The 27,116-nt window shown below is 50.4% G+C and overlaps 2 protein-coding genes across 4 annotated transcripts; one reads left to right on the forward strand and one right to left on the reverse strand.

The window, feature by feature from the left end:
• Window positions 1-1,061: 1,061 nt before the first annotated feature.
• On the forward strand, window positions 1,062-17,117 carry Smagp (small cell adhesion glycoprotein). 2 transcript variants are annotated; one of them, XM_059247321.1, is made up of 4 exons: window positions 1,062-1,248; window positions 2,058-2,126; window positions 14,690-14,770; window positions 15,311-17,117. In XM_059247321.1, the coding sequence occupies exons 2-4, from the start codon at window positions 2,093-2,095 to the stop codon at window positions 15,490-15,492; spliced, it is 297 nt and encodes a 98-aa protein (XP_059103304.1). In that variant the 5' UTR covers window positions 1,062-1,248; window positions 2,058-2,092; the 3' UTR covers window positions 15,493-17,117. The 2 variants fall into 2 exon arrangements, with proteins under 2 accessions (XP_059103304.1, XP_059103305.1); XM_059247322.1 differs by lacking the exon at window positions 1,062-1,248 and adding an exon at window positions 1,415-1,547.
• Window positions 17,020-21,864, reverse strand: Dazap2 (DAZ associated protein 2). Of its 2 annotated transcripts, none has more exons than XM_059247320.1 (4): window positions 21,732-21,864; window positions 20,403-20,521; window positions 19,665-19,833; window positions 17,020-18,408 (listed from the first exon to the last, which is right to left on the reverse strand). In XM_059247320.1, exons 1-4 carry the CDS (start codon window positions 21,742-21,744, stop codon window positions 18,086-18,088), a joined length of 624 nt encoding a protein of 207 aa, XP_059103303.1. In that variant the 5' UTR covers window positions 21,745-21,864; the 3' UTR covers window positions 17,020-18,085. The 2 variants fall into 2 exon arrangements, with proteins under 2 accessions (XP_059103303.1, XP_059103302.1); XM_059247319.1 differs by having other exon boundaries at window positions 18,170-18,408; window positions 19,588-19,833.
• Window positions 21,865-27,116: the final 5,252 nt, after the last annotated feature.

The raw sequence follows: 27,116 nt of genomic DNA on the forward strand, positions 1-27,116 counted from the left end.
ACTTACCAAATTCCTCACCCTATGCTAAGTCTGATGGTGCTCAACATGTGCGTATTGAATGCTTCTTTTTTCCTGCAGCCTTATGCTTTTTAATATATTTAAATGCCTACAGGAAAATCATGTATCAGTAAACCTTTGAAAATTATTTATTATGAGCTACACAGAGACACTCTGTCTCGAAAAACAAAGTAACAAAAAAAGAAAAATAGCATTTGTGTGTGTGCACGATGTGTGTGTGCGCACAGGCAAAACATGCATGTGGGGATTAGAGGTCAACTTTGTGGAGCTGGTTCTGTCCTCCATAGTTACATGGTTTCCAAGATGGAACTCAGCTGTCAAGCTTACAAGGCCAGTGCCTCATCAGCCCCAGCAAACAGTATTTTGTTCGTGCCTGCATTGCCGGTGGAGGCCAGAAGAGGGCGTCAGATTCCCGGGCACTGGAATTTCAGATGGTTGTGAGCCGCCCTGTGGATGCTGGAAGCTGAGCGCCCAGACTTTCTCCAGTTACCCTCTGCCCCCAAACAAACATTTTAAGGTTATATTTTAAAAAGAATAAAGACGCTTACGAGAGCCAGGTGTGACTGGTCAGGTCCGACCCTCAGTGGGTAGCCAATGTTGATTGCGCACATAATTACGTGCCAGGGGAGGTTTCCATCAACTCGTTGCAGCCCCACAGCAACACTTCGGATTCACCCAGCTTTGCCCCAGAAGAGAATCAGAAGTAACTTGTTTTAGCTTACACAGCGGGGCCAGCTCCAGAGCCCGTGTTATATAGAATTACGTCCTCTTAGTCACTCAGTTCCTCTAGTTAATTTTGGAGCATTTCCTGCCACTGATGTTGAGTCAAGCGGCCGCTAAGCGCAGCACGGATGAATATTTAAATGAAGACGCTTGCCCTGGGCTAGAACCAGGGTTGTGAAATGGCTTGACAGGAATGACTACTTTCAGTCCCCATTTCAGGGATGAGGAAGCCCGACTATCGAGGTGTTCAGGAATTTGCCCACAGCCACTCAGCTGGCAAGCGGCTGCGCTGGGGCTTTTAATCCTTACCCAGACCTGGGCCACACCTCTCGCCCTCTCCGCGCTCCGCGGCCTCCCACGAAGGTCGCACGCGGAAGGCGCAGGTGGGGCCTGGCTGCTCGCCCCGCTGGGCTCGCCCGCGCGCCTGGGCCCCGGGAGGCGCTCCCGGGAAGCCACCCTGCAGTCGGGGACACCGGCGGATCCGCGCGGGGAGACCTGCCACCGCAGGTAACCGCGGGGAACCGACCGCACTCCTGCGAGGCGCCCCCAGCCCGCGGGCGGTGCCGACCCCCGCCGAGCCCGGCACGCGGGAGGGGCGGCTCCGGACAGTGGCCTTTCCTCCCGGGGGAACCTGCCGAGGGCGGCCCCGCGCTCCTTCCTGTCCCACCCACCGCGGCCCGGGCTCGGCGGCCGCTCGGCGCGGGGTCCCGGGCGCGGCCTGGGCGAATCTCGGCCGCTCCCACCCCGGCGAGTTCAAAAGGACGCGCGGCGCCCGGCCCTGCCCCGCCGCCCGTCGGACTGGAAAGGTGAGCGCGCGGCCGGGGAGCTGGGGAGCCCCGGAGCCGCCGTGCCTGGAACCGGACCCGGGCCGGGGAGCGCACGGCTGCAGGGACCCTCGACGGCCGCGAGGGTGCGGGGGGGGGGGGTCCCCGGGGAGCGGGGCGGACCCAGTGGCCGGCTCTGCGGGGCTCCCGGCCCTGGAAGCCTTCGGTCACGCAGGTGGCCGAGGTGCCCGGATCGCGTCGGCGCGGAACCCGCTGGGCTGCTCCGTTGCCGACCCTCGCTAACGTTCCCAGGCCTGGGGAAAGGGTCGCCAACGTGACACGTCCCAGATACACCTGGGTGGGGATCTGCTCGTGGGGAGGGATTTGCTTATGGGAATTGATTAGATCCTCGGGGAGAACCAAAAGGAAAAATGGGGACACATCCAGGGGGAGGGGACTCGGGAAAAGCTGGCGCCAAAGGCTCTCCTGGGATCTCCAGGCCATGCAACCCCAGGACCCCATCCACCGCGTTCTTTTCTGCTCTTCCCACAGATCTGACCCTGCGACATACTCTCCCCTCGGCAGCGATGACCAGCCTACCGGCTACGCCTTCTCCTGGAGGTAAGCGATGGAATAAATGGGATAAGAGAACTGTTCAACAATCCCCACCCCACCCCACCCCACCCCTGAACCAGTCTCGGAATTCCGCGAAGCCCCAGTGTAGACTGGAAGACTGTCCTCCCTTCTTCCCGGGCTCACACAGGAAAAGGCCCCCGGAGGAAGCAGGATTCAGCTGTTGTGTGCCCTTTAGTGCGGCTTTATTCCGAGGTTTGGGCCTGGCCAGTTCCAGGCTCTGACAGTAACCTGGACTTAATACGTTCTTTTAAGCCCAAAGGAGCCCCTTTTTACATTCACCCCTGTAGCTAAAGATGGAAAAGGATCTTGTAAAGGTAACTGGGAGGGCTTGGATATAGTTTGGTAGAGTGCTTGCCAAGCATGGTTCAGTCCCCTGTATGGAATCAATCTTGCAAGGTGGAACCCATTGTGATGGCTTCTGCCTGTGGCAGGAGTACCAGAAATTCAAGTTCTCAGCTACGTAGTGAGTTCAAGTCCAGCCTGGGCTACATAAGACCTTGTCAGAAAGAGGGGTGGGGTGGGGGAGTGTTTAAAATGCTGGGAGCCAGGTGGTGGTGGCCTGTAGCCCTGGAAAAGAGAGCCTACCTTATAATTCACTTCTAGCACAATTCAGGTGTGCTGGGCAGGGATCTTAGGTGGTGAGTTGATTCTTACCTTTCCTTCCTAATCAGGCTGGGTCTGGCCCACGGCTGATATTTACATATTGTTTCCACCTTGTGCTAGTCAGGGCGTGGGAGGAACACACCTTGATCTATATCCCTTTGTTTTCTTGTATATAGTCTCATTTTTCATGAGAACAAACGTTCACTTCGAGGGATACTGCTTTTGTTGATCTGAAGACAGGAAGGAGAACCCCAGGGAAGGCAAATCTAAGGCAGTTTCTCCTGGGATTAGTAAATCTGAGGCACACGATTCAGACATATCTGGTGAGAAGAGGCGAGCAGAGAGACAGAACAGACTTCTAGACGGGTGGGCAAAGGCTACCGAGTGGGGCGGGAGCTGTGCACCAAATTCTCCAGATGAGGGTCAGTTCAGCCCTTTTGTGTCTATTTCACTCAGTGCAATGCCTGCAGGGTCCTTCATGATGTAGCGTGTGTCAGACTCTCCTCCGTTTTAAGTCTTAAGTAACATGCCATTGTGTATGTGTATATTTGGTTTAGCCGCGCATAAGTGATTATCTGGTTGCTATCTGCTTTCCATCCTGTTGGATATACATCCAGATGTGGAGTTGTTGTTATATGGCAGTTATATATATATTTTTAAAAAAGAACTATCATAACAGTTTTCATAGTAGTGTGTTTATATCCTCACAAGCAGTGTGCAAAGGTTCCCATTTCCCCATGTCCTCTCCGACACTTGTCACTTGAGGAGAGTGTGATGTTGGCTGTCTCAAGTGTGTGTGAAGCTGTATCTCATTGTGGTCTTGACGGTTTCCCTGATGGCTAGTGATGTCCATGCTTGGTGATCCCCCGGATGTCTTTGGAGAAACGTCTGCTCAAGACTACGCCCCTTTTTTAAGCATGTATTTGTTCATGTTGTGCACATGTGTGTGCATGTGCTCATGTATGTCCCCCCTCAGCTCACACAAGCTGTAACACACATGTGGAGGTCAGAGGACAACTTTCTGGAGTCAGTTCTCTCCTTCCACCGTGTGGGTTCCAGGGACGCAGGTTGTCAGGCTTGGCAGCTGGTGCCCTCTCCTGCTGAGCTGGCTCCTTGCCCAGTTTTTAATTGAGTTGTTGTTGAGTTGTGTGTTTGTGTTCTTGGTTCAACAAGTGAAATGAGCGGGGTGGAATTTTAGGACGTATCAGTTCCCTGCTCACTGTCAGAGCAAACAGGTATCCAAGCACAGGAGTGGAGAGAAGAAGAATCGGCAGGATTCCCTGCAGGGACGCAAGGGTCCAGTCCGGGGCACCCGACCTTCCTGTGGTGTTCCCTTCACATCCCTCCTCCTCAGGCAGGATTCCCTAAGGAGTCCTTCAGGAATGCTGGACCGCACTGCACCATGAGATTCTTCCTCTGTCCCGTGGACTCTTTCCTCTGTTTAAAAAAAAAAGTTTAAAATGTGTGTTTTTCAATCTTACCAGGATAAGACTATGGTAGCATTAATATAATAATGTTTGCCTTTAATCCCAGCACTTGGGAGGCAGAGGCAGGAGGATCTCTGTGAGTTCAAGGTCAGCCTGGTCTACAGATTGAGTTCCAAGACAGTTAGGGTACACAGAGAAACTCTGTCTCAATAACCACCATCCCTCAAAAATATAATAATGTTTATAATGAGTACTTATGGATGAAGATATTGTAATGAATAATTAATTGGCTGATACAGCAATCTTAATAGTATTTAAAAGCTCATTATCTTGATTTTAAAGGAAATTTAAGTCATTAAAATGAAATCGTGAGATGATTGTGGACCAAGGTGCTGGACCACATGTCAGCCCTGGCAAGTAGGGCAGAACGGAGCCCTGCTGTGGGAGCTCTGCCCACCCCACCCGGAAAGCCTTGCCATCCTGTGGCCACTTCCCCCCAGGTGGTCCTCACGATGTACTAGACACTTGGCACTCTTCACCAAACTTATTTCTCGATGTACCAAGCAGGCTTTATTGTTTTATCAAAGCAGAAACTGAGTTTGAGGAACTTAAGAGGTTTTCAGCGATTAAGAACACTTCCCAGTTTAAAAGAAAGAAGATTTCCCTTGGTGCAGCTCATCAGATCAGAAGGCACAGAGCTTTGTGCCAAGTCGGAGCTGCTCCCAAGTCCTGTCCTTTCCTCATGGTCTACTGCTCCCCAGGCCTCCTTCACCCATCCGGCCACCAGAGCACAGGGGAGAGGGGCAGAATTCCAGAGTGGGTTCCCATGGAAAGGAGGATTGTGGGAGCGGCCCCTGTCCGGGCAGGTCTAGAGCAAATAAGCAGGTTGGCAGCTTTGGGTGGCGACGGATCTGATACCTCCTTGATAAGAGACTTGGCCTCGCCTGGAGACGAGACGCACAAAGAAATCAGCTAGTATCTGGGTCAACAAAAAGAAAGGTGTGTGAGCGGATCTGGGTGGAGCCTTCGAGCTCGTGGCCCTCTGCCCTGGCTGCCTGCCTACTATGAAGGGGAGATGGAGAGTGGCATATTTCTTTCTTTGGGAAAACTTGACAGGAACTAGGGATCCAAGTTAAGGGCCTGACAGGTGCAGAACCCACACTGGCACCGGCACACCCACAGCCCACGTGCCTCTGTTGGGTGCCAGGCGTTCTGGATTTAGATTATCGTTGTTGTTGATGTTTTCATCTTAAAAGTCGCAAATAGCCAGTTGTGATGGAGCGTGCATGTACCACCAGCACTCAGAGGAGGCTGTGGACCTGCCCTGGTTTGCAATATTGTTTCAAAGGCAACTAAGGTCAACAGGGCACCTTAGGTCAATCCATCATGGATAAACCTTGTGTCAAACCTTTGAATCTCCATAAGCCCTCCCCATCCTCACTCCTAAGGATGATCTTGAACAAATAAAAGTTCCCAGAAAGGAACCTCCACCATCTCCCTGTGTCCTGCTGAAGGTGTCCACCTCCACCATCTCCCTGTTTCCTGTTTCCTGTCCAGGCTCTCTGCTTTCTGTGACAGTGGATTAGTCTGCAGCCAATCCCTCTCTATCCCTTCAAGGACATGGCTGTAGACACCCCATTGACTGTGCATTATGAATTGTTTGCTCTGTCTGAGTCATTCCTGAGTCCATACAGAGACCTGCTGGCATTTCCCCATTCTAAAAGCAAAACAATCAACTCCCTCAGGCTTCAGCAGCAGCTCCATGTCTTTATTCACCTTTACAGAAAACCTGTGTAAGAGTATGTGCTTGGGGTTGGGGATTTAGCTCAGTGATAGAGCTCTTGCCTAGCAAGCACAAGGCCCTGGGTTCGGTCCTCAGCTCCAAGAAAAAAAAAAATGAGAAAAAAAAAAAGAAAACCCAGCACTTGGGAGGCAGAGACAGGCAGATCTCTCGTGAGTTTGAGGCCAGCCAAGGCTGCATAGTAAAATGCTGTTTAAAAAAAAAAAAAAAAAAAAAAAAAAAAAGTTTAGTCATGGGGTGAGAGTGGGGATGCCTCAGTCACCATGCATGAGTACCCAAGTTCAGATCCCCAGCACTAACAGATCCCTAGCACTCACAGAAAAAAGCAGATACAGCCAGAAAAGTGGGCCTGTCATTCTGGTGCTGGGGAGGTGGAGATGGGATCCCTGGGGCTGGGGCTCGCTAGCCAGTCAGTCCTGCTGAATCCTAAGATCAGGTTCAGTGAGACACCTTGTCTCCAAAAATAAGATAGAGTTATATACCTCCGTTGACCTTTGGCAATGCACGCACGCACGCACGCACGCACGCATGCACGCACGCACGTGTTTATATTCTCCCTTCAGTTCCTTCTTCCATTTTTCTTGACCCTACCCTAAACCACAGCTTTGCCTTCACCCAGCACTGGTCTTGTGAAGGTCCAGGTGCTCGATTGATCAGGCGCCTCCTGTCCTGAGTGTGCTAATGACTTTAATTTTTTTATAATTTATTTTTATTTTAAGTGCATTGGTATTTTGTCTGTGTGTATGTCTGTGCGAGGGTGTCGGATCCCCTGGAACAGGAGTCACCGTTGTAGGCTGCCTGCCGTGTGGGTGCTGTGCTGGGAATTGAACCTGGGTCCTCTTCACCACTGAGCCATCTCTCCAGCCCTGACCTTTTTTTTTTTTTTTTTTTTTTTGGTTTTTCGAGACAGAGTTTCTCTGTGTAGCTTTGCGCCTTTCCTGGAACTCACTCGGTAGACCAGGCTGGCCTCGAACTCACAGAGATCCGCCTGCCTCTGCCTCCCAAGTGCTGAGATTAAAGGCGTGCGCCACCATCGCCCGGCTCAGCCCTGACTTTTTAAATTTTATATATGTGTTTCTCACAGTGCTGGGGATCAGACCGAGGGGCATACACAGTGTAGGCTAGTCCTCTACCACTGAGCCACATCCCCAGCCCGCTTTTTTTTTTTTCATTTCTTACCTAGTCCAGATTTATTCTTGATATCTTGGATGTCTGATAGGCAGTCATGTCCTGTCCCCACTCTGCTCCTCCTGAGAGCGCCCCCATCCCAGGTAACAGCATCTCTCTCTTCTCCTGTTACTCAGGCTACAGATGTGTGGCTCCACCCCACCTCCAATCCTGTCGGGTTTTGCTTCCAAACAGATCTGGCCACTTTCTCACCGAGTTCCTGGCAGACCCAGTCAAGGATTTCTGGTGATAGGAACAGGCTCCCCCATTTGGGTGTTCCGTGGGCATCAGCGTCTGCCTTTACCTCCACTTCTAGCCTGTCCTCCGAGCCGCAGTCAAAGGGATCCCTTAGAATCAATCTGTTTGAATTATGTGTTGCCTCCTAACTCAGCCCGAAATTCATTTGCTTAAAACAGCAGCAGCCGCCGCTTGGGATTTTGTAAGAGTTGGGCTGAGCACCTGCCACCTGGAATAGAGAACGGTCACCTGGCGTGTGAAACAAATCAGAACAGGTTATAATTCCTCACAGCTCTGGTGATGGTGTCTCCTGCACTCACTCATGCATGGAGCTGCAGTGGACCGGAAAGTCCACAGTGGCTGTCAGCTGAGCCTGGGAACTTGGTTTCCCTACACACTCTGTCTCTGTCTCTCTCTATCTCTGTCTGTCTCTCTGTCTCTGTCTCTCTCTCTCTCTCTCTCTCTCTCTCACACACACACACACACACACACACACACACATCCTCCAGTGGACCAGATTGAACTTCTTCAGGATATGATACTCTTAGGATTTCAAAAGTGCAGCGTTTGGAATTCCAAGGTCCTCCACCCCATATATTGCAGCATAGTCTACATTTTTAAACAATGGAGATTTTTTTCACCTTTGTGTCATGTATATGAATGTTCTGCTGCATTTCATGAGTGTGTGTACCATGTGCACACAGTGCCTGCACAGTCCAGAAGAGGGCGTCAGACCTCCCAGGAACTGGAATTCCGGAAAGTTCCTTGTGGGTGCTGGGACTCAAACCCGGGTCCTCTGGAAGAACAGTCAGTGCTTCATCAGCTGAGCTATGTCCAGCCCCCGCAGTCTGATTTTAACAAGATCTGTGGAAGATGAACGTTTAACAAGCATGGCATGGAATGACCCTGCAACAGCTTCCAAGCGCTCGGACAGCTGCAGCCCATATTGCAGCCCACAGGCCCAGGTGCTGTCGGTCCGTGGCTTCATCTCTTCCTCCCCGTGGCCTCCCCGTGGCCCCTTTAAGATGGTGTGTACACTCCAGCCCTCCATCACTACAGACAGCCTAACCTTGACCTTGCTGGCTCATCTGCTTGCATGGTTGCCCCTTCACATGCATGTCTTCGTGTCTTTATTCAGGCCGCCTCTGGGGAAAATTCCCCAACTATCTTATTTAAGTTACAGCTCCTCCCCTCATCACACCCTGTCCTCTTCGGGCTTGTTTTTCCACATACCTCGAACCAGCAACCACCACGTATTCCTTTAACTTCTTTCCTTAGGGTGTGTTGTCTTGAGGGAAGGGAACTAGAGAGATGGATCCGTGGTTAAGAGCACTGGCTGCCGTTCTAAAGGACCTGAGTTCAATTCCTAGAACCCACGTGGAGGCTCACAACCTTCTGTAACTCTAGTCTTGGATCCAGAGCCCTCTTCAGGCCTCCATGGGTACTGGGCATGCACATAGTGCACAGACAGACGCTACACCTACGCATACACTTACAAAGCATACATTTGATGAAGAGAGGGTTTGGTTGGTTTGGTTGGTTTGTTTGGGGCTTTTTGAGACAGGGTTTCTCTGTGTAGTTTTTGGTTCTTGTCCTGGATATCGCTCTCTGTAGACCAGGCTGGCCTCGAACTCACAGAGATCTGCCTGCCTCTGCTGGAATTAAAGGTGTGTGCCACCACAGCCCGTCAAAGAGAGGGTTTTTAAACTGTGATAAGATCATAGTAACAAAATGTTCTGTGTGTATCTGTGTGTTGCTGGGAACTGCACACAGAGCCATGCACACACTGGGCGAGCACTCTGTCCTCAGCCCATTCTAAACTTACAGTCTGTGCCATTTAAGGACGTTTACCATTGACATTTCAACATCCCAAACTGAAACTCTACCTGTTAAATGTTCTGTCTCTCTGCCTCTGGAATTTGATTACTCCAGGTCATCAAAATCAATAATATAAATGCAATCATACAATATTTGTCTTTAAAACAAATAGGGTCCCCTGTGTGCAGCCCTGGCTGTCATGGACTCTGTAGACCAGACTGGCCTCTGTCTCTGAGATCCCTCTACCTCCGAGTGCTGGGATTAAAGTCTGTGCACCACCAGGCCTGTCCATTGTTTGTCCTTGTGCCTTGCTTGCTTATCAGCATGTTGTCCGGGTCTGTCTGTGTTGTCCCACACATGGGATTTCCTTCCTCCCTTCCTTTATTTTTAATTTTTATTTTATGTGTGTGTGTGCACCTTCAGAAGCTAGAACTAGAGTTCCAGGTGTTTGTGGGCCACCATGTGAGTGCTGGGAACTACACCCTGGTCCCCTGCAAAAGTAGCAAGTGCTCTTAAGCACTGAGAGGTCCCGTCCCCGTCCCGTCCCCGTCCCGTCCCCGTTCCCCCCCCCACCACCTCTTGCATTTTTTAAGTCGGGATAAAGCTCCAGGTCTGCGTTGGCTGCATTTTGTTTATCTGTTTGCTGATGGACGTTGTTTCCACCCTGTGGGGTTGGGAAGCAGCGCTACTGTGAGCATCTGGTGACATCATTCACTTGTTCCTATAAGTGCATACTCAGAAGCCAGACTGCACATCGGAGCTCTTTTTAAATTTTAGGAGACCTGTGAAGGTGATGATTTGGAGGTGGGTTTTTTGTTGTTGTGTTTTTTTTTTGGGGGGGGGCTATTATTGTTACTTGTTTCTGTTTTTGGAAACAGGGTTTTGCTATCTAGCCCAGGCTGGTTTTGAACTCTCAATCTTCTTGCCTTAGTTTTCTGAGCACTGGGACTTCAATGGATTTTATTTTCATTTTGAAAACCTTAATTGTATGTGTGTGTATGTTTGTATATGACGAGTGTGTGTGGGCACATGTGCCATGCACACCTGTGGAGGTCAGAGGACAACTTTGTAGAATCAGTTCTTTCTTGCCCTCTTATACATGGTCCAGAAATCAAACTCTGGTCATCAGATTTCTGTCACCGTGCAGCGAGCACCTTTACCCGCCAAGCCGTCTGTCACTGGCTCCTCAGTGGATTTACAGGCTAGGTGAATTCGCCTGTTTTGTTCATTGATCCGCGACCAGAACCTAGCACAGAGTACACACTCAATCACTCAATTCTTACTGAATTAACTTTTATTCTATTCTATTCTATTCTATTTATTTATTTAGTGTTTTTGAGACAAAGTCTCACTATGTGGCTCTGTTGCCTCCTGAGCTCTGGGATTAAAGGCATACACCGCTACTCCTGGTTATTGAATTCACGTTTTTAGGCATTGAGACAAAACCTCTCTGTGGAGCCTCAGCTGGCCTTGAGCTCATGGCAATCCTCCTGCCTCACCATGGATTCTAAGTGTGCTGCCTCATCACTCCTGGCTTAATTTTTTAATTTCTCTATCAACCTGGACTCTGAACCTAAGAAGTCTGTAATAGCTTCCTGGTGAGGTCTCCATGCTGACTCGGTGTCTGCTGCCTCCAGTTCCAGACCCCCAAAGCAGGCAGGCCTTGGGAACTTGACCCCACCAAGCTCACTGGTTTGCAGCCTCTGTCTGCGCAGGCGCCTCAGAACCCCTGCTCAGGGACAGAGATCGGTTAAGAGTTCTGTAAGTGCCTCCGGCTGTCATTCAGCCTTTGTGTTTGTGCTTCCTGGGCCATTTCCTTTCTCCTCTTCCTGATTTGGAGACAAGGTCTCATTATGTAGCCCACACTGGCCTCAAATGTCTCACAGTCCTCCTCCCAATTGCTGGAATTACTGTCCCGTGTGCCACCACACCCCGCCCAGCTTCTCTTCTCCTCAGTTCACTTCCTCATGTCCTGTGACTCCTGCTGCTCCCTGCTGAAAAAGCCATTCTCTATTTGGAGACAGACAGACCCGCCTCGGGATCCTGCTTTCTCTCTCTAACCTGATACCTTCAAGTCCACACATAACACTTTTGAGACTGTCCTTGTAATGTGCCTGCCACCTTGAGCTGCATGGAGCTTCCTGATGCTGTTGTTCGAGTCTCTGGAAGCTTCTAACCTGGGCATTTCTGCTAGAAAGCTTGATGTGCATTTTTTTTTTAAATGACTCACATTTTGAAATCACACTGGAAATGAGAGGATTACAGGAAACACAGGAATGGGTAGACCATTAACACTTCTGGACCTTTATAATAGGCTCCAAATAAGTACGGTAGCAACCTCCGTACAGACGTTGACTAGCATTGAACCTTGAGTCCTGGTCAGCCCTTCCCAGCTCTCCCTTGGGTGGAAGACCCCTCATCTTAGAGCTTCCGCTTTTTGTTTTTGTTTCGTTTGCTTGAAACCTGTCTCCTTATTTAGCCTTGGCTATGTAGCCCAGGCTAGCCTTGAACTCACAGGGATCCTCCTGCCCCTGCCTCTCTTAAAGGCATACAATACCTTGCTGTGCTGTTTCACTTCTAATAGAGACCATCTTCATTTAAAAAAGAAATCTGTCAGTCACTGTGGCACACGCCTTTAATCCTAACGTGCTAGGAGGAACTCTTGAGTTCCAGGCCCACAGCGACTACATAGTGAGACCCTGCCTCTAAATAAATAAAATTTTAACAAAAAGTACATTTAAAAACCTTACGGCAGGGCATGTACTTACTTAGTTGGTAGAGTCTTTACAAACCCTGAGTTTTACCCACCCCACACCCCACCCGGCCCCCCAGCACTTCATAAAAACAAGCATGGGATGGGTGCCTCAGTCCCAGTACTCCAGAGGTGGAGGCAGGAGGGTGACAATAGAGAACTCCTCTCAAAGCCTTTACAGGGTCCCAGGGTTTGAACTCAGGTCACCAGGCTTTACAGCAAGTGACTTTTCCTGCTGAGCCATTTTGTTGGCTGTCATAGTTTAAGAACGCTATTAACATGATTTTTTTTAAATGTATGTGCATGTGTGTGTGCATGCACACTTTCATGTGTGTGCACTTATGAGTGTCTGTGGAGACTAGAATCAGGTGTTGGATCCCCTGGAGCTGGAGTTACAGACGCACGCACACACGCACACTACAACTGAGCTTCATCCTAGCTCTTTAGGTGTTCCCATGAGGATGACACATTTGCTGCCAGGCCCAGTGACCGAGTTCAGTCTCCTGGAGCCCTGTGGTAGGAGAGCCAACTCCCTCAAGTTGTCTTTGACCTCTCATAAATTAGGCGGATCTCGGGCGGTGGTGGCACACGCCTTTAATCCCAGCACTGGGAGGCAGAGTCAGGCGGACCTCTGTGAGTTCCAGGACAGCCATGGCTTTGTAGAAACACCCTGTCTCACTCCACCTGCCCCCTCCATCCCAACCTGACCCAAAAAAAAGTGAAGGGTTGGCCTGGCCTCGGGTCTGGAAGGGCGATTCGTGAGGCTCTTGTTAGCCTCTGTGAAAAAAGACCCCTCAGCACTCTGGACCTGTTTTGGCCCAGCTCACAGCGGCTGATGTCACTTCCCCGTGCACAGTGGTACCACATCAGGCCCTAAACAGGAATCCTGTTCCTGCCTGTTCCTTGGACCTGGGCTCTGTTGAGAATAGTCACTTCAGTCCCAATCCTGGTGCTGTCAAATATTGATTGCTCCGTGGAGGTCGCCCCGGCAGGAACACCAGATCAACCCCTCCCTGCTGGTGCTCCTGTGCTCCTGGGGTGTGTTCTTTTGTTGAACTTTCTGCAGTTCAGAACAACGATGTGACCCATGGGGTATGGCAGAGTGTGAGCACTGTGGAGCTGGTCCTGCTCTGCTCTGTTCCCAGCATGCCTAGCATGGTTTCCGGCAAAGCCAGGTGGGACAGTACTGCTGGTTTGCTTGTACCTGCCCATCCTTCTGCGTTCTCCCCCCAGCTCCCCCCCGCCCCCGCCCCCACTCACTAGGAACCCCATGTCTTGGGCTCTTGAGGGTTGTGATTATAGGTTCAAGCACTAGCCAGGATCAATAAACTGTTGAAGAAAATGGTGGTTCCAGAGTGGGCCAGCCTGTCCTCCCCTGGATACCTCTCTCCTGCAGTGACCTTCACCAAGTTACTTCTTCCAGCAGTTCCATCAAAATGCTAATTAGGAAAAGATGATGTGGTTTCATGAGCCTTGAATCCCAGCACTGGGGAAAGAGAAGCAGGCAAATCTCTGTGAGTTCAAGGTCAGCCTGGACTATGGAACAAATCCAGGCCAGCCGGGGCTACCTAGTGACCTAGACCTTTAAAAAGACTTGTCCATAAGTTTTCAGGCCACAATTTAGTAATGTCCTGACCCTGAGTAATGACTTGGGCCTTGGAGCTTAAGGGCCATGCAGACAGATACAGGGTAGGGTACAGGACACAGTGTTGGGGAAAAGCCCCGTTCCAAGTGCAGAGCCCCTCCTAGAAATACAAGGTGTAGCAGGCTTGCTTTTGGGCCACCAACCAGCTTCCAAATAAAGACACTGAGACTTAGTGTTAGTTATGAATGGATGCACAGCCTTATCTTACACCTCTCCCACTCGCTCTAATAACTTAATTTAACCTGTTTCCCTTCATCTATGTTTTGCCTCGGGACTTTTTACCTTTCTTTCATTCTGTATGTCCTACTCTGTGTTTTGCTGGCTGGAGGCTGCCTGGCTGGCCGTGGGTGTCTGCCTCTCTTTCTCCCTTGTTCTCTCCTCCCCTTCTCTTCCCTCCAACCTCGATTCCTCCTCCTACTTATTCCCTCTGCCCACCAGCCCTGCCTATCCCTCTACTGCCTAGATATTGGCTGTTCAGCTTTTTTTGTTTTGTTTTGTTTGTTTTGTTTTTCAAGACAGGGTTTCTCTGTGTAGCTTTGCGCCTTTCCTGGATCTCGCTCTGTAAACCAGGCTGGCCTTGAACTCACAAAGATCCGCCTGCCTCTGCCTCCCGAGTGCTGGGATTAAAGGCGTGCGCCACCACTCCCAGCCAGCAACCCATTGATTGATTGATTTTCAAGACATTGTCTTAATATGTAGCCCTGGCTGTCCTAGAACTCACTCTGTAGACCAGGCTGCCCTTGAACTCACAGAGGTCCACCTGCCTCTGCCTCCCAGGGAGTTTCTGTAGACACTGGTTGATGAACTTTTTTTATCTGTATGTATATGAATGTTTTGCCTGTGTGTCTGTTTGTATATTACGTGTGTGCTTGCTGCCCAGAGGCTGGAAGTTCAGATCCTCTCGAACTGGAATTACAGATGATGATGAGCCACCGTGTGGGTGCTGGGGATAAAATCTAGGTCCCCTGGAAGAGCAGCCAATGCTCTTAACCACTGGGCCATCTCTCTGAGACTAGCTGAGCTTTTGAACAGCAAAGGTGAAGTAACAGAATGGCAAGACAAGGGCCTCACTGTTTCCTTTGCCCTCTGACTTCCCAGAACTGATGACCACGCCAGTCCTCCAGGCCCATGAGACCCTGTCCCCACAAGCTGAAGAGGCCAGTACAGCACTCATTGCAGGTAACAAAGTCAGCGTGCCAACCCAAGGGGCACCCTGGAACCCAGGGGGACAGCTAAGGTTTCCCCAAAAACCACATCAGGGACCAACTCCATTACGGGGCTCATTCTGGCATGTAGGTCTCACACATGCAGAGCTGTGCAAGCTGCAGAGACATGGCCAATGACAGGCTGGGAGTGGCCATGAGCAGGCTCTGGTGCATGTGGACGCTCAGCTGGAGTGCGTGGGTTGGAAGGAGGGTACATGTGGTTTGTTGCGTGGGTGAGGAAGAGCGGGGCAAACCAGAGTAACTCTCATAGGAAGCTGGGTATTTAAAACACCCTTCCTGTTGGCGTAAGCTATGTATTTCCCTGGTTTCTAGCCTGATCATCAGGAACTGGTTTTGTCAGAAATCCATACACTGTGTGTCGGTAGCTAAATACCAAGAGACTCTGGATGCCATGTCCTGGGGAAGCTGGGTTTGAGGGGACCCGGCTGGAAGTGATGGCCTAATTCAGGTGGCCCAGTGAAGTGCTGAAACATGTCTCCCTCTCCCTTCCCAGTCGTTATCACTGTGGTGTTCCTCACCCTGCTCTCGGTGGTGACCTTGATCTTCTTTTACCTGTACAAGAACAAAGGCAGCTACGTCACCTACGAGCCTGCAGAAGGCGGTGAACCCAGCGCTGTCCTCCAGATGGAGAGTGACTCAGCCAAGGGCAGAGAGAAGGAAGAGTACTTCATCTAATGGTCCCCAGCACCAACACTCACTCTGTAACTAGGGCACGTTCCTCTGAAGCCAGTGAGTGGCATTAAGTGAGATGGCAAATCCAGTCACCTCCCTGGACACAGCCCCCAACACCAGCATCACTGACTCCAGGGTCCAGGGACATGGAGAAAGCTGCTTATGACACCCATAGCTGGACCTTGATAAGGACAGTGCTCACAACTGGCCAACAATGCGAGGTCGTGCCTGAGTTGGAAGATGTAGAGGGAGGTCACAGGCTGGTCCACTTTGTCCCCTCCTGGTTGCCTAGTGATAGCCTCAGTGTAGCTTCCTAGAGGCTAGACACCACAGGAAGGGATGGGGCAGGAGGGGTAGGCTTCTGAATGTTACTCCTTTGATCTCAGCCCTACCATTTCCCCCAACAGCCTCAAACTTAGTTTTTTATCCAGATTAAACTTATGAAAGTCAGATTTTCATTTACAAGAACTAAATTTTGACTTGTTTTTGCTTAAACTTTTTACAGCATTTTCTTTGCTTATTTAACATGTTATGTGTTGTCTCTCAGTAAGAACTGTGAAGTTCCCAGAACTATCTCAGGAGTTTGTCCCAGAGAAGCATCAACTGTCCCATCAGAAACACATGAGAACTAAGTGGGTTTGACCTTAATCCTGGCAAGGGCCACAATTTTCCAGATCCCTGTGTATCTACAAAGGGAACCAGGAAAAACCTGGCCACCTACATTTCCCACCAGTAAAGCTCGCTCTTTAGAAAGACAGGGTTTCTCTGTGTAGTGCCTGTCCTAGAACTCACTGTGTAGACCACATTGGCCTCAAACTCAGAGATCCACCTGCCTCTGCCTCCAGAGTTCTGGGATTAAAGGCGTGCATCACCACTGCCTGGCCAGGCTCTTTTTAACCCAAGCTCCCTGAATACTCTGGAATTAAGCTAGCCTTCATTCTGAGGTATTAAACTCTAGTGTAGATTGCAGAAGCTGCAGTGGAGAGGTTGGTTGGCTTTTGCTTTGTGAGTTGGAAACATGGTCTTGTTAGTTATCCCAGGCAGACAAAAACTATAGGCAGCCCTCTTTCCTCAGTCTCTAGACTGGCTAGCTTGTTTTCATATTTCTCCACATAGAACTCTGGAGCTACTATCAGGAAATTACCCTGAAGTGTACAGATTGCTACACTAAGATACTCTCCTTGATGAAAACTTAAGAGCAAAGAGAACTGTGTAGACTAGGGTGGCTTTTGAGCTCACAGGGGCCACCTGGCTCTGCCTCCTCAGTGCTGGGATTAAAGTCAAGTGCCAACATGACCAGCATGGCTCTTTGATTTCTAAGTTTATGTTTGGAATCCCAGAGTCCCTCTAATGGAGCTCATGAGAACAGTCGAACCTGAAACCCAGCCTTGCACATCTCCATTCACTTCACAGACATCACTAAAACAGAGCCCCAGCAGCACCTAGCTGGTTTCTGGGTGGGATATGAAGACCTGACATAAATGAAGACATGTGAACACATGCTAAGTAAAGAATGCCTAGAGTGCGGTGTAATGCAACTTCATCACTTTATTCAAATCTTCAAAATAGTCTTTATTCTACATTTTTAGTATAAAAAATCCACAAGTTAAGTGCACCACAGTGTAGAGAGACAGACAACGCTGAACTTCCATAACAGTCGATGGTACAGTCAAACATCACACGTACAGAACACAAGATTTAGATGAACTGAAATATCAGATAAAATAAAATAAAATCCAATCTCAGAAAACAAATCAAAATATTAAGGATCCCTGAAATATTAATCCTAATGAGATCTCACTGGACTCAAGTCATTTCATAGCGAGGCATTCACGTGACCTGACTAACTAACCCCTCACAGGAAACTTCTGGGAACCTGCGTGGCTGCATTACACACTCAGAAAATGAAAACCGGGTTTTGATCTGAAACGCCCTTAGTTTGGCTTCAAAGCCAAGCTTGTGATATGCATCTCCCCTGCCCTTCACTTTTAAAGAAACTTTTCTGGGACAGTTTGCTCTGAGAACTGTTGTTCAGGTTCTGGTACCACAGCAAGTCTGGGTTCGTGGTGATGCAGAGTCGGTCTATGAGGCGGGTCTTAAAGGTACCTCACCACCTTCTGGAGCTATACAAAACCCAAAGAAATGGGGCCTGTGCTCGGGGCACAGGGGGCTTCAGAGGATCCTTATGAAAGACAAGTTAAAAATGGCAAATGGGACAGGTGTGAGGCGAGAAGGGGTGAGTGACTGGCTTTCTGTCCTGCACCACTGATTCAATGGAGACTGATGGGAGGGACGGAAGACCAAGGACAGGGCAGGCCGGTGGGCAGATATTGGGAAGGAAAAGGCAGACAGCTAGTGCGGTCCATTTAACAACTATAAATCAAAGACTTAAAGGAGATTAAAGACCAATCAGAATAATTTGGCAACTTTAATTCTTAGGAAGATCAAAGTTCCCTCCAAACTTAATTTGATGTTTTATTACTAAAAGCGAAGACCAGTATGGTACAGTATTACTCCAGAGGAATTAACGAAGAGCCTCGGGCTGCTTCACTCACATTCATTTGAAGAATGGATGCCCTCCCTACCTCAAAATGCTTTAGGGAGGGACTGCTACCCTTACATGGTTCTTTATTAAATTTGAAAAGTGCCTCAAAGTTTGGACACCAGAAAGACACCCCAAAAACATGTGTCTAAACTGCAACTTCAGGTTAATAGGACTAAAGCAGTTACATCGTGAGAAGTGCTGAAGGTATGTGATGTCTTTCCCGGCACAGGAGTGGCCACGGTTCTTCACCAGATGGTGTAGCCACCATCCGAGCCACCCATGAAGAAGTTTCCCTTGCGCTGAGTTACAAGGACGTTGGCTCCCTGCATGACTGCAAGCTGGGCAGCGTTGGGAGGGCATCCAGGAGGCGGAGGCTAGAAGACAAGCACAGGGTACAGTGGGCACAGGGGAAATAGACGCCCAGAGGGTGGCAGTGTGCCAACTGGCCACTTTTTTTTGCAGGGGGTAGGGTGGGCTGACCCAGGGTCTCTGTGTGCAACCCTGACTTGCCTGCTTCTTGCTGTGTAGCCTAGGCTGACCCCTGCCTTAGCCTCCCACTGTGGGATGACAGGCATGTGCCACCACACCGAGCAACCAGCATTTTAAGGAGCTAATTCTGCGACAGCTTGAGTTCTAGAGCAAGTCACCATCTCTGAATCCAGACACAGACAGGAAAGGAACCTGTCACTAACCAGAGGGTTCCTGCCCTAAGAGGCAGCCTGGAACACTCGTCCTTCTCAGGGGAGAGAACCACTCCACCCCACATTTCCAAAATGGTCAAAAACAGCCCACAGGATCTCTTGTGGGCCGTCCGGGAGAGGGAGAGCACTCTACATCTGAGCATATGCTCTACCACTGGGTTACACCTCAACAACACTGTAATACTTAAAAGCCACTGATGACACCACTCCACTTCACCTAGAATGTGGCTCCTGAGAAGATGGCCTTTGCTAGAACCAGCTAACACAAGCCACATACACTGGAGCATGAGCAGGAGGACCTGGTAAACTATGGTAACTAGCATCCACTTACTAGGGCTTTGATTCTACCTTTGGAATCACCGGGTTCCTAGTAAATTTACTTCACCCTTGTGGCAGACATTAAGTATGTATGGACTCAATAAGGAGTCCTGTGCCTTCACTGTGCCCGCAGCAATGAAAAAGGAACTAGCAGGGGTTGTTTATTGGTTTGTTTTTCGAGACAGGGTTTCTCTGTGTAGCCCTGGCTGTCCTGGAACTCGCTCTGTAGACCAGGCTGGCCTTGAACTCAGAGATCCACCTAGTAGGATTAAAGGCTTGTGCCGCCACCACCCAGCTAGATAGCAGTATCTTAATAAGGCAAGAAAACAAATGAGCGATTGATCTCGAAACCAAAGGACCTGTCCGATGAATGAATGCCCTGATCGGCCACAGTTCTGCCCTCACCCACTTTCTGCCTAGGAGATGGCGGGTGCTGTGCCAACCCTGACCACTACTCTCCAGGGATGGCGGAGAATGAAGATTTCAGAAAGTCTAAGTACACAAGGGCTGAGCTCCCAGTTAGGCCATACTCACGGGAATGTTGCCAGCAGTAGCGCCAGCTCCAAATCTGGCACCTGCATCATACCCTCCATCCACCAGCACGGCTGAGCCAGGTGGATAGATGGGACCAACCGGATAGTAAGCCATGGGGATTGTGGAGCCTAAGGGCCCGACAGCCACAGACTGGGCCATAGGCAGATACAGAGAGGCGCCAGGAAACGCAGTGGACATGGTGGGGACTGTGGCAGCCCCTGGATGGACAAAGCTTGGACGATAGAGCTAGAGGAAGAGAAGAGAAGACAGAATGTTAATTTTATCGCGTCCTGTTGAAACCATCTCCTGAACCTTCAACTATGTAGTGGAGGGTGACCTTGAACTCCTGACTGGTGGAATGGCAAGTCCACACCACCAAACCCTGTCTACACAGTGCTGGGATCAAATCCAGGGCCTAGCGCATGCTAAGCAAGCACCCACCAAACCAGCTACACCCCCCAGCCCTGAAGTCAGGATCTTCCTGCCTCAGCCTCCCAAGTGCTGGGACTACCAGCCTGTACCACCATGCACGGCCCATTTGCAGTTCTTTGTTTGTGTAGATTGCACACTGTATGTTACAGTCACGGGCATACAATAGTCTCCTGGGTCATCTGCTGCCACATTGGGCTCAAGGGACCCAAACTCAGCTTAACTTCACATGTGTCACATAACATAAGCAGATAACACACTCAACTCCAATACTAATTACCAACTTATGTTTCAGACATCCTCCTGTTTGTGGAGTCAGGTTTAAAGACTGACAAGGGGGTCCAAGAGTGTTGTCAACTAGTTAAAACTCTAGCAAACTGCAGTACCTCTGAGTACGCAGGCGGAGCATCAGTATAGGGTGGAGCCTGAGGAAGATGTAAGGTCTGAGGATACACTGGATTCCCAGGAGGTTGCACAGGGTAGGTAGGCTGTGTTGGATATTGACCTGGAATACAAGAGGGAGAGGGAGGGGTGCTGTCTATCAAACTGGAAGCGGGGGTGGCAGAAGAGATGGCTCAGTGCTGTTCTTCCTGAGGACCCAAGTTCTGTTCCCAGCACCCACATACGACACTCACAGCCTCCTTTCAACTCTAGCTCCTGCCTCTGTGAGCACCTGCACTCACACTCACGTACCCCCACACAGGCACAAACTTAAATAAAAACAAATCTGTAAACAGGGCCACCAATCGGGGCAGGGGACTACAGACGGACTGCCCTACAGGGCCTAATTTCTTGGAGCCAAGAAAATAAGGGCTGTCTGCCCCTCACTGGGTTCAGACTGGGCAGAAAAGGCGCTGCTCACACTAGCATACAGATGACGGAATCAAGCCTAACTTGGCCATGTTCCCTCCCCAGTGAGGGACGGGTCTGGGGACCCGCTGGTCCTGAGGCTCTGGACTGCTGGAACCTCAGGGGACTCCTACTCTGGGCTGTCTCCTACAGGCTGGGGGTGTCACCAGTCCGGACTCTGTGGGCCCCATCCATCGCTCCGAGCGTTTACCTCACAGGTTCCTAGTCAAGGTCGACTTCCAGAAAGAGTGAGTGAACGCAAGTTAACCATGCAAAGGGCGGCGGGTGGGGTGTAAGAGCGACCGTGTTCCGACAGCCACTGGCTGGAGCACAGGGACGGTCGGACATCCTGGCCCTGCCCAGGAGGGGCGAAAAGGCCCAGGGAGGCGGGAAAGGGACCTCCCGGGCCGGGCCCGGGCGGCGGGGCCGGCACCTCACTAGTTAAGCTCGGCGGAGGCTTGTTGTTCCGAAGCGCGGCGCCCCGCCTCCGCCGGCCCGCCATTGGCCCACCCAAATCCCTGCTCTAGCTCCCCATTCGCCCCAGCGGGTGCCCGTCACGGAAAAGCCCCCCCAGCTCCCACACACACACACACACACACACACACACACACACACACACATATACACACACACACACACACAGGAGCCCGCGGCTGCAAACTGCGCCACGGAGTGTTCGGGGGCCGCGGCCCGAGCAGCTGCGGTGTGGGGGGAGGCGGCGGCCACGTCGGGTGCGGCCTCGCTCCGGGCCCTCTGGAGAGAAGCGCGGCCCAGCCCGCCCCGAGCCCGTCGCCCCCGCCCCAGACCCGCTCGCCCCGAGGCCAGCCCGCCTCCCCCAGACGGTCCCCGCCGCTCCCCGGCCTTGCCTTTGCTGTTCATGGTGGCCGCGGGTCCGCTTCCACTCGGCGTCGCGGACGGTTATTTTTTCCGTCCTCTTCCTGTTCGGAGTCACTTCCGTGTCACGTGACGCCCGTCCGCGCTGCGTCAGTCGGCGCCCGAGCGCGCTGCCGCCGGAAGCCCCGCCCCCTCGCAAGGCCGCCAGTGGCTGCAGGGGAGGGCGCGCGCGGCCACGCCCTCCCCTGCGCGGCCACGCCCTCCCCTGCCGGCCACGCCCTCCGGGAAGCCGAGTCCATGGCCGTCCCCTTTCGGGCGGTGTCCTCGCCCTGGGGCACCTCCACTCCCGAGCGCCGAGCTGGCCCTGCCCTGCCCGCGGGGACACAGGCCCCTACATTCCGAGTTTCCCGGAGGACGAGGGCCAAGCCTCCAGCCTGAGCCTGTCCCGCGTCCCCGTGGACGGCGAGCACACGGCTGGACCCGGCCCAGGCGAGCTGTGCGCACACGTACGTCGGAGGAAAAGGGTTGCTCACGCATCCAGCACCCCGCATCCAGCACCCCGGCCTCGGCACCGCCTCAGGTGACCTGCCCTCCTTTCCCTGCAGACGTTCTGAGTGCTTTCTCACTGAGTTGCCCTGAAGAGTAAAGATGACGTCTTTTAGGACAGCGATGAAGCTTCCCGTTTCCTCATTCCTGAGTATCTGCTCAGCCACTGTTAGGCACGCTTACGGAGCCAGCGATAACGGGGCCGACCCAGCGCGGTCTGTATTTATGTTCTCCGTGGTGGTTGAAGGAGGCAGAAAGCTGCTGAGGAGAGAGACCTTGGAGAGGGACCCTGTAAATGTCCTGAGAAACCGCTGCCGGCAGTGGCGGCGCTCGCCTTTAACCCCGGGAGGCAGAGGCAGGCGCATCTCTGTGAGTTCAAGTCCAGCCTGGTCAACAAAACGAGTTCCAGGACAGCCAGGGCTACACAAAGAAACCCTGTCTCGAACCCCCACGACCACCCAACGCCCCAAAAGAATCCTTATTAATCAAACACTGATAAGACCCATACTCACTTCTGCACAGTAATCCCTCGCTTTTGTCTCCGGTGACTGTTACAGTCAGCATGGCATCCTGTAAATGCAGCTTCATCCATTCCGCACAGCAGCCCTGGGCAAGCTTTGCTTATTTTAGCATCCCTGATTCCCAAATAACATTGATCCATGGGAGCTGGAGAGAAGGCTCAGCGGCTAAGAGCACTTATTGCTCCTCCAGAGGCTCTTAACATGTTCGGATCCCTTATCTTCTGGACTCTGTCAGATGCACATGATTGTCATATATTCACACAGACACATACATAAATATACAAAAAAACTGATCTAAGGAGAGACAGGTTACAGACTCAGGTTTTATGTCCTGACTCCCAGACTCGGTCGGTATTTCCATTTTGTTTTCCGATCAACAGGCAGTGCCGCCCCTGACTGGGTTGCTCTAAAGGCTGTTTTGGAATTCTTTTAGGCATTTTTTAAAATTTCCCTTTAAGTGTATTATAAATTTGATTCAGATTAAATTAGTATCATAAAGCCAGTGATATTTACACTTCCTTGGTATATCTTTTCACACCCATACACATATAAAATAAATAGCAACAACAACAAGTAAAAATTCAAATGCTGCTACAGGGTGGTCCTTCCCATGACCAGGGGCTTATGAAGAAAGGGCTAATTTGATATCCGGGCCCTCCTAGGGCGAGCTGCCCTCTGGTTGGTAGATCCCTCCTTTGCTAGGTGTGAGCCTTGGAGATGAGGGAGTGCGGGCAAAGGAGCTGCAGATGACCGCTGTCTCCATCAGGTAGAGCTAGGGAGCATCTGGCTACTTTCTTGAACAGAAGGGAGCATCCATGTTCTTTCTCTTTTTGTTTTTGTTTTTGTTTTTTCAAGACAGGGTTTCTCTGTGTAGCCTTGGCTGTCCTGGAACTCATATGTAGACCAGGCTGGCGTTGAACTCCGAGATCCACCTGCCTTTCCCTCCCAAGTGCTGGGACTAAGGTGTGCACCACTATAGCACAACTTCCATGTTCTTACTTTTTTTTTTTTTTTTTTTTGTCTTGTTTTGTTTTGTTTTTTTCCGAGACAGGGTTTCTCTCTGTAGTTTTGGTGCCTGTCCTGAAACTCACTTTGTAGACCAGGCTGGCCTCAAACTCAGAGATCCACCTGCCTCAGCCTCCAGAGTGCTGGGATTAAAGGCATGCGCCGCCACCACCTGGCCCCATGTTTTTACTCTTTTTTTTTTTTTTTTTAAAAAGATTTATTTATTTATTATGTATACAGTGTTCTGTCTGCACATATCCCTGCAGGCCAGAAGAGGGCGCCAGATCACATTATAGATGGTTGTGAGCCACCATGTGGTTGCTGGGAACTGAACTCAGGACCTTTGGAAGAGCAAGCAGTGCTCTTAACCTCTGAGCCATCTCTCCAGCCCATGTTTTTACTCTTAAACCGAGGTGTTTGCTCACTTATCAAACACTTTTTGTTGTGGGAATATCGGCTCCCTTGGGGGAAGGGGTGAGAAGGCATGGCGGTGTCAACGACACAGACACTGGGAGTCAGTTGAAGGCAAACAGCAAACTCATTTATTCGATAACAGGGAGGCCTTATATACCCTCCTCCCAGCACCCAAGCTGTGTCCCAATCTGGTGGCATTTTGTGGTCGTCCCTCATTGGCTGGGCACAATCAGGAACTCTGACAGCGCCTGTAGCTAGGCCCTCAGGCAGACTCCAGGTTGGCTCATAAGGAAGTACGTTATGTGCATGCCTTGGCAACTGGTTTGAACCAATTTCCTTGACCCTATGGGCCTGCCCTACTGCACTTTTTCATTTCTTTTTTTTTCCAAGAAAGGTTTCTCTGTGTATACCTGCTGTCCTGGAACTCACTCAGTAGACCAGGCTGGCCTCGAACTCACTACTGCGCACGGCCGTGCGCAGCCAGGCCGTGCGCAGCCAGGCCGTGCGCAGCCAGGCCGTGCGCCGTGCAGAACCCAGGTCAGAGCCCATGTGAAGACAATGTGTTCTGTCCTAAGGGCCTTGACACCCCTTCTGGCCCTGAGAGCACCAGGTGTGCACATGGTGTACACACAAACATGCAGATAAAACATACACATATAAAAGTGAAATAATCTTTAAAAAATAAATAATGAAAAGAGAGCAATGAAATTGGAAGGGAATCATGGGGGTGGATAAGGGAGGAATTATCAGGGAAAGAATTAGGGAGTGGAGTTTATCAAAGCACATTATATGTCTGTGTGTGTGTGTGTGTGTGTGTGTGTGTGTGTGTGTGTGTGTGTATAAAATCCTCAATGTTGTTGCAGGTTGTTTTTGCTCTTTAGGGGGGCCCTGACAACCAGCTCCCAGATAAATCCCACAGAGACTTACTATTACTTATGAATACCCAGCCTTCGCTTTTCTTAACTTTAAATTATCTTGTCTATCTTTTGCCTCTGGGCTTTTTCCTTTTCTTATTTCTATATATCTTACTTTCATTCTTACTCCATGCCTGGTTGGTTGGGGGGCTGGGGGGCTGGCCCCTAGCATCCTCCTCTCCTTGTTCTCTTGCTCTTTCTTCTTTTTCTCCCAGAGTTCTCCTTATATATATTCTCTCTGCCTGCCAGCCCTGTCTATCCTTTCTCCTGCCTCCCTATTGGCCCTTCACCTCTTTATTAAACCATCAGGTGTTTTAGACAGGCAAAATAATACACTTTCGCAGAGTTAACCAAATGCAACATAAAGGAATGCAACACTCTTTGCATCATTAAATGTTCTACAGCACAAACAAATGTAGCACATCTTAAAATAATATTCTACAACACCTCAAGCAATTTAAAAATACCAATGATTGGATATAGTGGGCACATCTTTAAGCACAGCACTCGAAAGGCAGACTCTGTGGATGAAAAACAAAAATCAGTGTGTCCTCCCTCCCTCTCTCCATCCCTCCTTCCCTCTATGATCTCTATTTATCTATCTATCTATCTATCTATCTACCTATCTACCTATCTATCTATCTGTCTATCTATCTGTCTGTATATCTTTCTGGTGTTATCTGACTTGTTTTCATGTCTATGATCTACTTACTTGCTCCAGACACTCCAGGACAGGAGGTATGTTGTCTGGGCTCTTCCAGGTATGGCACTTGCTGGGTATTTTGTAAAACCAATGAAGGAATGAAGGCAGAGGCAGGAGGATGTCTGTGAGTTTGAGGTCAGCCTAGTCTACAAAGAGAGTTCTGGGCCAAACAGGGCTACGTAGTGTGATCTTGGTGGGGGGCAGGGGCAGTAATAATATTGAAATGAAGGGAGGGAGATGCCAAAGATGATTGCTAATGAACTCTTCTAATGTACCTTGGAGTAGACAGATCCTGAAAGGAAAATCATGGCATAATTCAGTGCAATTGTGCTGCTCTAGAGATGAGTAAACTATGATGTGAGGGTGCTGGAAATGACCGTTTGTCCTCAAAAGCTTGAGTGCTGGAAGTTTGGTCCCTAGTGTCAGCCAAGGTGTCGGGACTGTTAGGAGGCAGGGCAAGGGTGAGTCGTTATAAAGTGAGGCCACTGACATGCTTGTCCCCTTCTGAAAGTAGCTGGTCCCCTTTCTGGTTGTGAGGCAGCCAGTGGACCCCGAACCAGAGCATGACCACCATGTGTTTGTACCCTCACAACCAGAACCAAACCAACTCCGCTATAAATTATCCAGACTGCACAGGAAGGGACTCCTCCTGCTGGCCCTCCTAGTCTCAATTAGTCTGATTTGAGCTCTCTCTCTCTCTCTCTCTCTCTCTCTCTCTCTCTCTCTCTCAGTGTACTTTTATTGAACATCTACAACATGTTGTGTTCATCCTAGTGTGGCGGAGAATAAAACAGTCTCCTATTTCTCAGACCAAAGAAGAAGGCCGGAGCTCTGGGAAGCTTCCAGCGGGCTCTTTGGGGGAGCCTTCTCAACACTCTGGCTGGCCTTTGTGTAATGAAGGGAACAGCTATTACAAGATATATGGTGGGAAATGGGCCTTCAATTCCAGTCTCAGCAGACATTTTAGAAATGGCACTGGCTCCGCAATGCACCATAAAGTTAAAGTGCCAACTGCACTGCCACTGGGCAGCCGGGCGGGGCCTGCCTGGAGCAGGGCCGCTTCTTTATTGCTTTTAGTCAGTATTTTCTGTCTGAAATCTCAGCTCCCTTGTATTAGAATATTTAAGACTTATTTAAAAATGCAAGTTAAATTGAATGATCTTGATTCTTTGAAGGGTGGTGTGTGTGTGTGTGTGTGTGTGTGTGTGTGTGTGTGTGTAGTGTGTAGTGTGTGTGTGTGTCTGTAGTGTGGGTGTTCTGTGGGGGGAGATGTCGTCTGTGGGGGGTATATGTGTGTGGAGTGGGGGTGTGTGT

Source organism: Peromyscus eremicus, chromosome 20 (genome assembly GCF_949786415.1).
Source record: "Peromyscus eremicus chromosome 20, PerEre_H2_v1, whole genome shotgun sequence".
Lineage (NCBI taxonomy): Eukaryota > Metazoa > Chordata > Mammalia > Rodentia > Cricetidae > Peromyscus > Peromyscus eremicus.